The sequence below is a fragment of the Solea senegalensis genome, linkage group LG14, assembly GCF_019176455.1.
Source record: "Solea senegalensis isolate Sse05_10M linkage group LG14, IFAPA_SoseM_1, whole genome shotgun sequence".
NCBI lineage: Eukaryota > Metazoa > Chordata > Actinopteri > Pleuronectiformes > Soleidae > Solea > Solea senegalensis.
Genome location: NC_058034.1, coordinates 10,536,536 through 10,549,599, shown reverse-complemented (window position 1 = coordinate 10,549,599; position 13,064 = coordinate 10,536,536). Strand labels below are relative to the sequence as shown.

The following is a 13,064-nucleotide window of genomic DNA, read 5'->3' as shown; positions in this document are numbered from 1 at the left end:
AGGTCATATGGTTATTAGGGTTCTGTGTGTGCATAGACAGACTGGGTCAGCGGCCTGGACTGAGAATGTATGGATTGTCTAGAAGCAGGGCCATTAGTGAGGGCCTAATTAGGGTACTAATAAGTGGCCTTCAGTACCGGTCGAAGCCAAGATTCATAAATAAGTAAGTGCACGGGCAGCTTGGTCGCTTAATTAACAAAGCGTGAAAAAAGGGTGTGAATCCCAAGAGGCGCAGAGCAAATCTGGTTGCGTGGAGAGGTTTTCGGCAGCAAACCTGCCTGTCTTGGTGGGATTGATTGATGGCAAGCCAAATTGAATTTCTAATCATCACCACCCTTTTAGTTCCTGCACCCCTGGGGATTTACAGAGGCCAAAAGTGGCATAAGGGGTAATGCTTTTTGTATCGCTTTCCTGACACTAGTGGCACCAACAATGTAACCTCCACCAGCCCTCTCTCTCCCCTCTCCCTTTATTCACTTGACCATCCCCATCTGGCCATGGGTTATCTGACGCCTCTGTGTGTTCCTGCTCGCACTTTCATGTCTCTGCCGATTGTTTTCACACTAGACTATGTGGCAGAGGTATTAAAAACCCAGACACCTCCCACGACTCACTCTTAGACACCCTTGGCCATGCAGCTAAAGCAACATATTGCATTACAGCTTACTGGGGCCTCTCTTTTATATAGCCGTTCTCTCCACTCTAATCTTTTTTTGTACAAGTCGACAGGCAAGGAACATGATTTGTAAAAAAAAAAAAGAAAAAAGAAAAAAGAAAAAAAAGGAAGATGACATGTGGAGAGAAACGTGTGCATGTAAGACCTGTCACTTGAGTGTCAATTTATGGGCCTGATTGTTTTGGTTTCTCTGTTCTGTACACAGAACACCATTTGGCCTCCTTGAGATACAAGAACCAATCTGGGAACAAACAACAAGGACATGCATTTGCCATGCCTTCTTACTTAAGACCTCCCTCTCTCCACACACACAATAGAGGAAGTCATCTTGACAGTCGAGACCTTATCAAGTGGTAGGCAACAACAAAGGCTCTCGCAGCAGTAAATAGCATCTGTCTCCCTGCTGTTTACAGTCGCCGTTGGTATTTTGATATCACAAGGGCACAAGATAACACGGGAAAGAAAATAACACTGCAATTAGGACCTACGGTTACTGTGATGAGCTGTAACATGGGCAGAGGGCAGAACGATGGACAAAAAGAGTGAATGAACAAATAAAGGTTATAGAGAGGGGGTGGACATAAGAGCAATGTTGGCAAAGAAGCGTTTAAGAGTGCCACAAAGGTGAAAAAAGGGACAGGTAAACATATAAACTATATAAAAGAGGGCATTATTTGCTTGCTTGCTTTGGCTTTCTTACTATTTAGCAGACCAGAGTACCAAGCTGTCTGGCTGACACAATACATGCAAGGACATTGTAGATGGTGGTACCTGATAAAAGTATGTTATTCAATCACTGTATTTACACAACCTCAGACTGTCTCTAATGAATTGGCAATAGCTTATAATTGGTACTTATATACCAGACACAGGAAACCAAACACAAAATAATAGCTTTGTTTACATTGATAGCCCAGTGTCCTGAGGTTTTGAATTTCCACAACGCTCCTGCTAGTAATTTTGCAATCACAGCGCATTTGAAATTGGTGTTTGCTCGCTCGCTGCCTCTACTTTTTGTTCAACCACAATTATTTCGTTCCATCTGTCAATGACTCACCTATTCTGACACCATCAGAGATTGGATCTTGGAATCATCACACAATGTTTCCATTGATCGGCACTGGGTTGCTTCTCGGGTTCATTAAAAAATTGCCTGCAGACTCCAGCCACGCTGCATCAAAGCCTTTCATTTCACGGGCCTTTTATCTGAGACCAGCGTGAGTATATGTGCGCGCATACTCAGACTGTGGGTAAAAGACAGTGAAAGTTACTGGTGGAAAGGGTGAAGCTCCCTTCTCTGGCACAACTCTGTATCAGGAAGGAGCCTGTGGTGCACGGTGTGAAAATGGAGACTTGGACCGAGATCGGTGGCAAATGTCCAAATCCGGAGATAAAAATTTCTTTGCTCATATGCATCTCACAGTCCTCATCCTGTTTCACCTTCTTCCTCTCCTCCTCAATCCCTCACTCCAACTCACTTGACCTTGGGTCTTTGTAGCCTCTCTGCAACCTCTGGCTGCAAAGTTGCTTCCCTCAACACCTTTTGAAAGGAATTGGCTGGCCAACAAACACTGGCTTCTGAAAAAAGCACTTCTTCTCTTGCCACTACCTCTCTCTCTCACACATACTCTGCATGGTCTCACGAACACACATACCGACCTCCAACTTTGGGGTTCTTCCACAATCAATATCCTTTCTGACTTCGCCTAGACAGGTGGGAGGTGGGATCCACCATATATTAAACTCACCTCGCTAGAGGCTCAGCTGCCAAAGTGCCGTGGGACAGTTTACGCATCATAGCAAAGGAGGGAAGTGAATGAACTCACACCTGGCTGAAATCCACCACCTGCTAATTCAAGTCTCCCTGTGATGTTGTAGTTGACAGAGCCAACACACTCGGCTTTCAAAGGTAAGAGGAAGGTCAGACACCATGTCTAAAAACACCCCCAACCACCACCCACCCCCACATACTGCATATTCACACTGCTAGAAACCACCCAACTGCAACATCTCTTTGTTACCAAACCAAATATGAAATGATGCCTCTTTGAACTGTCTGGAAGTTTTGAGCCCCCGCTCCTCCTCTTGCTCTCTGGGATCCCCTGCTGCTCTGTTGGGACTGGGAGAAAAGGGGCTGATCGATGGAGTCTGACAGCAACAAAATGAGTGAAACCAGCTGACTGATTCATTAGCAGAGCGGCAAGGGGATGTGGACGTGTGCGCCGGTGCTTGAAAGCAGAAAGGTGCATGGGCGAGGATTACACGGGCTGTGCATGTGTATTGGGCCGATGTAATGCACGCATGCGTGTGCTCTTTGTCTGTGTGATCAAGCAACTGTCGCCATTCATGTCCGTTCAGTGTGCGTGTGATGAAGAGAGCTGAGGGGTCAGAAGGGATCTCCAGATGGTGTGAGAGGTGAAAGGGGAGCGTTTTATGGTCTAACTTAGCACAGAGGGAGGGGGTCAGCCTATATTGTCTGGTGCTTTCATCTGGCTCAGTGCAATTTGTCTTTTCTATTACTATTACACGTTGTCAAACAACCACCGTGTTACACGGTGTAATGTATGCATTTTTAATCCCATGATAAATGCGAATTTGTTTTTTTTATTTTTTTTATCCCTAATGGGCTTTGTTGTGAAGCAGAAGTAATTATTTAATAAATAATAACATTACTATAATAAGAGTATAAAGTCATTATGTAGGCTGAATTGAATCTAATTATCCTCTTGAACAAATAAATAACAGCTTTTAAATGTGGAGCTGATGGAAACCAACAGGCAGTTTATATGTATCCATGCATGTATATTCTTTCTTTCTCTCTCTCTCACACACACACACACACACACATTTATTTTTTATATCTTTGGCTTCTCTCTTTGAAGCCATCTACCACCTACAGCTCCACCAAAAGGTGTTGGGACCATCTGACAACAATCAACCAACACCTTCACATCTGCTAGCATTACACCCCAGAACTCTCCCGCCCCACCATGAAATACTTGCGTCCATAACACCCAGTCAGACGTTCTGCACTTCCTTTCATTGTCTGCGAAATATGGCACTCACTCGAGCATTAACGTCACGATATCACCGAGACTCCGTTTTAACTTAAGCTGAGGTTAAATAAATGCTCCACACAGGTGGCAGTGCCTCCAGGAGCCTGCCGCGTGGAACCATGGGGATTATGTAAATACCCCGACAAAAGGTCACATGTGTTCAGCGCCGCTGCCGCTGAAGTGTGCTGGATTCATCCTGTGTGAGCTGTGCGGAAGAGACCGTATTTAAGACGCAATAAGGCGGGGGCACTGTATGCTCGCTGCTGCTCACGTGAGGACAAAAGGGAAAGAGAGGGAAAATATTCAATTCCTGCGAGGAGCCTTCCTCTTGCCCGTGGAGCTTTTGAAGTGAAGATGAAGTGCAGGTGGTGAGTGTTTTTGACACCGAGGATGAGAAGTGGGGCAGATTAAGGTACAGCAGTCGCCTGTTGCATTGCCACTCCAGCGTAAACAGAGCGACGCAAACAAAAAGAACCCTCACCATGTAAATTATACACATCACAAACACTTGTTTTTCACACATGAATTATGGATAATTACAGTGGACATTTAAGCCTATTACTTCTACCGAAGCCCTTCCTATTCTCAGCTACCCAGGGCGGCTGTTTGAACGCTGACAAAAGCTGTTTTTTTCTCTGCCCTTGAAGCGAGCAGGGCCTGCAGCTTTAGTTCCTCTGCCTCGAAGAAAAAAAGTTCCACTAATAAACTATCCAGCTACGAATAAAATTAAAAAGAAATTTCCCTCCCCATTTCCCCCATGTCTCTTTCCTCCTTATATTTAACAAGATTGGCAGAAGCTGGAAAGGTGATGTGGCTGTCTTTCCCCCCTCAAGGCTCACCATTTTACAGCAGCACTGACTCTCCAGACAGATGTAGCTGGCCATTTTTTAAAAGTCAAATATCAAAAGATCTCTTTCTGCTCCATCTGCAAATTTTGTTACAGGAGTCTGCGGCTCGTAAAGAAATTGTGGGAGGAGGCCCCGAGGTGGATCAGACCGCTGCAAGGAGAAGTCAACCCCTTTAAACTCCACCCTTCAAAACTCCAGCGCCTTCCATTTTTGTGCTCAGCGCAACAGCTATGATCATACAAGCTCTCAGTCAGTCCTCGTACGTTGTCGTGGTCCTACGTGCAAAAAAGGAAGTCAAACGCACATCGCTGATCCACTCTCCCACTGTGCTTTTAACCTGGCGTGTTTGTGAGTGTTTGTGTGTGTCACCGAGCCGCGGAAAGCTGCACAGTCGGTCTCTCAAAATAAACACATCCTCCCTCAGATTATTTTTATTCACCGCTGGAAAAGAAAAACCCTGGAGCTTGATTGTGTTAAAACGGCTATTGTTGAGAAGCGGGGGTACTTGGGGAGTGGGCTCCCCCTGAAAATACTCCAAACACATCCCCTGTGACCTGTGGATAAGGGTCAAGGAAGTGTGGGTGGAAAAAACAGCAGGTCCTAACTCGCTAATAATCCGGTCATTTTGACACATGGTCATTTCAGCCACACTTTATGGACATCCGCTGGAGACAGGGCCTTTAAACCGCTAACTCGTATGTCAGGCATTTCATCAGCATTTTGAAAGCCATTTATAAAAGTTGGTAAAGACAAAAGAGGGAATAGATCCATGTCTGAGCGAGCTTGGCAGTGTGGAACACCCATCATCTCTTCATTCTCACACACACACAGAGAGGCTATAAAACTTAAATATGTGGCGCTTTCTCTTGGCGAAAATGTGAATGAGCTTTTACACAATGCGGGGTAAAAAAAGCGCTGCAAGAGAACATCTGTCAAAAAGTATTAAGAACTTAGGATGACATCCCAATTCTTCTAGGTTGCCATTACACTGTACTTTTTTTAATCTATCCTCTTAAGAGTGAGCACACTTTGACACACTTTTACCTCCAGCAACAGACACACAAATACACACCAACCGCTCAAACTTCTAAACATACATCTTAACCACACACCCTCTAAACCCCTTGATGAACGACTCATCTCGCTCTCCATGATAGATCAAAATCTCTCCTTTACTCTTATTTTCTCTCACTTTCTCGCTCCCTGTGCCTGTGTGTGTGTGTGTGTGTGTCTCTCCCTCTCTCTCCTCCCTTGTTCTGCTTGGCTGACTTCAGACAGCAGCAGTGTGTCTGTGCAGTGGGCAGGCCCAGACACATTCGCCCTCTCCTGCTTGCTCTCGACAGTGGGTGTCAAAGACCTGCCATCCCACAAGGCCCCTCTGTCGGATGCCAGGATGGACTGCACACACACACACACACACACACACACACACACACACACACACACAAACGCCATTTACAAAACAGCCCCACACACACACACAAGCTGCACACCCGCTCACAGCTCTGGAGCTCGTCCAGGAAATATTCCCAAGGGATAATAATGTTTTGTGAGCACAGAAATAAAACTGTAACAATACTGTGAAAAAGGAAGGACCAGTTTCAATACAGCACACAGCTTTTTTTTTATTTCTGACACGCCTAAAAAACTGAAAACGTTTACTCAGTAATTCCGTACTCCACAGTGGTTTTTATTTCTTATTTTTTTGCGATATCAGCCACTATTTTCTAAAATATCTAATGTGTGAAGAGGAAAATCTTTTACTTTGGATTGACAGGCGACAGCTCTACACATTCCTCACTTATGTCACAGCGACGTCACACACAACACCGGTGTCACGTACAGTGTTTCCCCCCCGATTGTCCTGACAGTATCATTTCACAGAATGACTGTCTCATGTTTAACCCTGTCCATACTGTTGCGTAAGCAGAACGAGCCGAGGAGCGCCTTTATGTTGCAAAGCCCAAAACAAACACAGGGAAACCGACGACTTTACTACATCCCGGTTGTCCCATTTTGTCGTGTTCAACACAGACTACACAGCGCCATTGTACGGCTTCAAAGTTTGAAACGTTTGCAGCGTCCATTTTCTCCAAACCCGGCAGCCATTTTCACCGGTCATCCAACTTCCTGGTGTGAGAAGGCCCCAGCCGGCCTGACACGGCTGTTGCCTGCCTTCATGTAAATTCCAGCTCAGTGAATCTTTCCATGCCGCCATTTAAGCTCTGACCCATCAGACGGTGCACATGAGCACTCCCGCAGGCCCATGGCATCTGTAAAGTCTGCCTGCTCTGCTGCTCTCTGGGTCTCTCTGATCCAGATCTGCCCTATAACCCGACCACCACTGCCCCCCCGTACCATCTCACCCCGACTCCCAATATGTCGTCATATACGCCCTCTTTTTTTCTCTTTTTTTCTTCCTTACGCCAATCTAAGTCACTGTACATCTGTTCAACATGGCTGCTGACCTACGGCGAGGTGAAGATACTAGTGGTGGTGAGGGACTGGAGCTACATTTGTCTGTTGTCTCTCGCGTCTTTAGTCTTTTATTCCTTTAAGTGCAGACCTGTGAATGTTGAGCTCGACCTTCCTCTCAAAAAGTGTCTTATTGTATACACTCAGGTGAGACACAGAAATAAATAAAATTGTATGTATATGTTTTATTATAATTTGGCCATATATTAATACTGTACATGTGGTGTTTTTTTTCTTTATAAAATACAAATAATATCAATCGTGTGCTTTCCTCTCTATCATTTATTCATTCATTCATATTTGAGAACACACACTATTCTAACTGGATCTTATTGTGTGAAATGATTACTATCAGCATTGTTATTTATTTGATTTTTTTTTGTTCATATTTGAAATGACAGAGAGCCCCTTTTTGCCCTGCAGTGTGCTTTCTGCAACTCCTCCTTCAGCGAGCAAATTGATAAACACCCTTATGAATTGTTAATTGCTGCTATACAGCTGGGCAGTCTCCCGCATCAAACCTGATTCTGCGGTTTTAAAAGGCTGAGCAGCGCTCGATCAATGAGACCGCATCAATTGACACTTTGAACACTCTGTGTGTGTGTGTGTGTGTGTGTGTGTCTCCCCCGTCACCCCTTCGCTATATCTTCATATTGTATAACTAATACACACTTTATATACGAATAATTCATCCATGATGCATGAATTAAACAGATACAAATGTGTCATCGCCTCCACACAAAATACATGTTGTCCACTTATTTGCCTTTAAATATAAATATCATGTTGCTGAAGTTAACTTTTTTATATATTATTGCCTAACTTCCCGGTGCGTCCTGCTCGGGCCACACATGCTGCCTTCTGCACTCTGAAATGAAGGCCTCGGTGCAGCGTGTGTGCACATGGACAAAATGGCCCCGTTTATCATGAATGTTAATTGTGATTGACCTAAAAAAAAAAAAACCTTGTGTGAGGGGGGAAAAAACAGTGGCTCGTTTTCCTCCGTGTTACAGAGCAGTTGACACACAGATAACGGCCTAATAATGGTGATTATGACATCGCTGTATTATAATCTTGACGTGCGTTATTACTCAGACACGGGTGTTTGTCTGTGATTATTTATTTACACACACACACACACACACACACACCTCATCACATTATACTGATAATAAAAAAAAAAATGGTGATGACGACAGCGAAGCGAGAGAGAGAGAGAAAAGAGAGCAGGGAGCAGAATAAAGTGTGTGATGAGAAATGTGCCAACTACAAACCGGCTCAGGAAAGCTCCTGTGGAGGTGTGAGCTCACCCACATAAAGACACAAACATGTGTTTTTCAAAGAATTGGCTTCATGTGAACAAATAACGCACGTTGAGAGGGAGACATAGAGAGTTAAATCCCGAGCTGGGACTGGAATAAAAAAGCTATTTTTGAGAGAAAACTGTCCCACTTTTGAGTTTTAAGTGAGTGGAACGGGGATTGATTTTTTTTTGTTCTAAATACACACTAAACTTTTTCTTCCCTTATCACGAGTGGCACCTACTGAACTCTTAGCTCCAGGAAAGTTTCTTTTCTTTCATTTTAGAGCCCGAGAATCAATAATAAAACATTTCTATGAGTTTGACACGAGCGCTTGGATCCAAGGGCGCATTAAAACAATAAACACAGACAAACGGCATCGACGTGGGTCAGCTGCTGCTGCTGCTGCTGCTGCTGCCCTGGCCTGAATATCATTATGGTGCCTGTGCGCCTACAGCTTTTTTTCCTGTGTTTCCTTCCTCCATCACAAGTAATTTACACCCAAGAGTAACCAAACCGCCTGTTCGCTATACAGGACTGTCATCGACACAATTTGTCTCCTCAGCTCACACCGGGGGCAGCTCGAAGTTCAACACCAAGGCCTCTCTCTCTCTCTCTCGCCCCCTCTCTCTCTCCCTCTCTCTTTCTCCCTCTGAGGCCACTGGGCATCCTGACCCCAACTCGACAGCTCAACTTCTCATTATTCACAATTCATTAGAATAAATCCAGTAAAAAATAATGCGGATTCTACAAGACTGTGACCGTTGGCACGTGCGCAGTGGATCCATAATTAAATAATGAACAGCAAATAGAATTTATAAAGATATGAATACACTTTGTGGAAGCGGGAACACAGAATAAAGAAAACGTGGATTCGTTGTGAGTGATTTCTCGGGGGCTGTGTGACCCACAGAGACGCACGGCGAGGCCGAGGTTTCACTTCCCCGGTCAGGCCGCTTGATCCCCCCCCTCCAATGATCACTGTAAGATCCCCGAAAAAGAAGTTAAAGCAGCGGCTATAAATCGCAGAGGCTGCATTAAAAGCTTAGGTAAACCCCCTGCCAGGTCAGTCGGGAACAATTTATGGCATCACTTATGTAGGGAATAGATTGTTCTAACGAAATACTTCAACTTGCAGCAGCCGGTGCGCAGCCGAGTCCCAACTACTGTCACCCCCCACACCCGGTTTCTCCTCTCTCCTCCCGTCTGTACCTGTAAACCTCCAGGAATCCACTCACATTCACTCAAACCATGTGTTTTCCAAACTGTGGTGCATCTGTGACCTGCAGGGGTCACTGAGAGGGGGACACACTCGCAGGGGGGGTTACTTCCTGCACGACGGTGACTTTAGTTTTTGTTACAATAACGATGTGCAATTATTAGTTCCATGTTTTTTTTTGGAATGATTTATAGGTTGATAAAGTGACTCCTGGATTGGAACTCCTGTATGTAACGTGCTCGATCGCCGTTATCAATAAGCACACATACAACTACAACCGTTATCAGATAAGGTTTTTACAGTATGTCCAGTGTGTGTGTGTGTGCGTGGTCGTGACAGAGGAAGCAGTGGCGTGGAAAGCAGTTTTTGTCCGAATGGTGATTTCACGAAGAGACAAAGAGGCTGCGTGTTTTTTTTCTCCCCCTTTTCTTTTTCTGCAGCACTGACTGTAACAGGCCTGCACTTTTGTTTTCCTCAAATCTGGATTTGACAAAAAAGGACACTTTAGTCCACTTATTTAAGAGGAGGAGATACTTTTTATACCAAACTGCAAAACATGAACTAAGAATATAGGCAACTCAAGATGAATTTTAAAATCATAATTCCACTGCCTACACGGGCTTATTCAGCTTATAATGAATGAACAGAATAACAAAGTTAAGACGCGCGACTCCACAGACAGACGGAGAGAGAGAAAGGCACAATTTAGTGAACCAGTGGCCCACTGTCCTACTTTCCTACTGGCATCACAAGTCAAACGGTTACAGTTTTCGGCCCCAATAATCAACCTCATTCTCAATATTCTGTCATGTTTTATCCCCGCAAACCGAGCGGGGAGCGGCACGAGGACGATGGAGAGAAGGAATTGCACAGGAGTGAAAGACTATTTCGCTGAGAAGGAGATTTCCCATCGATTTTACGCACGGCAAACGTCAACACTCAGCTAAAACAGATGGCTTTGTTATTGGAGGAGACAGCAAGCGATATAAACAACTGATGGCGGTTCGTACGGTGGGGAAAAAAAAAACGAAATTAAAACAGAGGAATTGATTGGTATAATTTATTTATTTATTTCAAATGAGACAAAACTACATTGTGTCGTTTATCTCATTCAACCTCACTGTCAAATTTAAATAGTAAAATGTCGTGTTCAAATATTAAAGGCTTAAACTGATCCACACATGTCAAAAGGCCACACACTCACGCAGCCCTATTAACACGAGCAGCCGACCTGAGGCACAGTGTCTGCTGGTGGGTGGTTTGCTCCACGACTCCCCGATGAGTTACAGTGTGCGGCTAATTTCCTTAAAGTGACAAAGAAAGCATTACCAGCTGACAAAAGCTGACGTTACAAAAAAAGAGAATATACAACTACCATTGAAATGGATGAGCTTTCGTTGACGCGCGCAACAATAGTGTATTGAGACCTGCGCCGGCCACAGCAGCGCTTGGCTGCGTAAAGACATTAGCGATCCCTGAAATCGAACCAGGTGGCCACTTTTGAAAAGTGAAGGCACCACTTTTGGTTCGTGGTGATCTAGAAAATAAAGACTGTAGGAATGAAGGAGATTTGCCTGAGAGGCGCGCGCGCGCGCTGCTCCACTTTGCGTGCAACAACAGCGAAGTCATCCTGCAAAGCAACACAATCTGACACTGAGAACATGAAATGTCTTACCTTCAACAGCGGACACCGCCGGCAGCAACACGCTGCACAAAATCAGAAAGTAATCCATTGTCACAAAGCGCTCAGGTCGGACATGTAAATTGACCCACGAGAGCGAGAGAGTGAGGAGGGCAAAACAATCCCGGGGTTATCCGACGCTCCACGCGCACACTCCCGTCCCCTGTCCCAGCTTCGTCAAGCCTCCAGCACCACAGTTACCTCCATTCACCAAAATACGCACATGTGAGAGTTCGGGGGGAGAAAAACAAACAGCAACAGCCGTGGTTGTAAAAAATGCACAAAGTCCGTCAGTGATCTCCAGGAGAAAAAGGAAGCCACCACAGGTCCCACAGTCCCTTTCCCCTCGCGTGGAGCGAATCAGCTGTAAACAGGTCGTCCAGTGTCCACTGTCACCACCAGGACAGGAATATCTCCAGCAATATTTTTTTTTTTTTGTTGAGAGTCAAGGAAAAAAATAAAAATAATAATAATAAAAAAAATGAAAATAAATAGTCGGGGCCTTATCGTTGAAATCCAAACACTTTGGTGGTTTTCTGTGGTCAGAGGCGCAGAGGCAGATACAGCCGCACTTGTGTCAGAACCATGGTTTGTATCGTCCCACGCAGCCGAGCATGTGCGCTCGCACTCACATCCACGACCGAGCGTTATTCCCGTGGAAGAAAACTGCCGCGCGCGTTTCTGTGGATCTATTTATTCCCTGAGCGAATTTGTCAGCTTGTTGCTGCTGCGTGAAGCGTCTGTTTCGCTCGGCTTGTGCACTGGAATGAAGCACATACTGACTGTGGAGGGGCAGGGAGAGAGAGAGAGAGCGAGAGAGAGAGAGGGAGCGAGAGCAGGGAGCTGGGAGAGGAGGGAGGGGTTACGTTAGAAGCAGCTGCACTGCATAAAAATGTCTACCTTGAGAAACATTCTATCTCACATTCATTATGAAAAGCTTTGCGCTTAAAAACTCGCTTTTACACTATTTGTGTTTCCCTTTTCTTTTCTCTCCAGCTCCTTCTTTGTTTGCGCAGCTCTGCGCCACACGGTCTCCTCCTGCACACACTTGTCTCTGACAGACACACAACAACACATCGAAATGTCTATTTGTTATAGTTTTCCATGTAGTTTCATTTATAAATAAAAATAAAAAAAATAAAAATGAGACGCACATAATTAACCGTCTCATATTTTCTATGTCAACGTCTCTGCGCTGTGTTATTGCTGCTCTGTCTCTCCAAACACTCCCAGCACTTCTTGTACACAGGCATGGACGCACAGCGCCCCCCTGCGGGTTGTTATGTTTTGATATATATGATGAGGGAAAGAACTTTCTCCTGACTTTATTTTCACTGGCCGTGATTAAAACGATTTTTCTTCAACTGTACCGAGCAGAAAAAAAAACCCAAAAACCCTGCAACATCCAAGAAATCCTTACGAGGACACTTGTGGACATCGTCCCCACTCTGAACCTGAAAAGACACCTCGTTCATTTGGAGAGTTGTGCGTGAGTATGGACACTGTCACACCCGGCCACTATCCCCTTTTATATCTTCGTTCTAGGAAAAGAAAATGGTTGAATAAAACGCAATTGTAAGAGTAAACATCTAAGAATTAGCTATCCACGTTGTACATGTGTTCATTTTTATGAAGTGTCAGTTGCTTTCTGACTAATTTAGAACATTTAAAAAAACTTTGGGAGAAGGGATAGAACATACATTTATGGATTGTCTCGATTAACAACAACAACAATAATAATAATAATAATAATAACAATAATAATAATAATAATAATGATAATACTAATACAAATAATAATAATGATA

The 13,064-nt window shown here is 44.5% G+C and overlaps 1 protein-coding gene across 14 annotated transcripts in view; it reads right to left on the bottom strand.

The window, feature by feature from the left end:
- Positions 1-12,037, bottom strand: part of LOC122781220 (ephrin type-B receptor 3-like) — a 53,503-nt gene extending 41,466 nt beyond the window's left edge. For all 14 annotated transcript variants that reach the window (XM_044044799.1, XM_044044810.1, XM_044044802.1 and 11 more), the window contains exon 1: positions 11,251-12,037. In XM_044044799.1, the coding sequence (XP_043900734.1) occupies positions 11,251-11,308 (58 nt within the window). In that variant the 5' untranslated portion in view covers positions 11,309-12,037. The remainder of the gene's footprint in view (positions 1-11,250) is intronic.
- Positions 12,038-13,064: the final 1,027 nt, after the last annotated feature.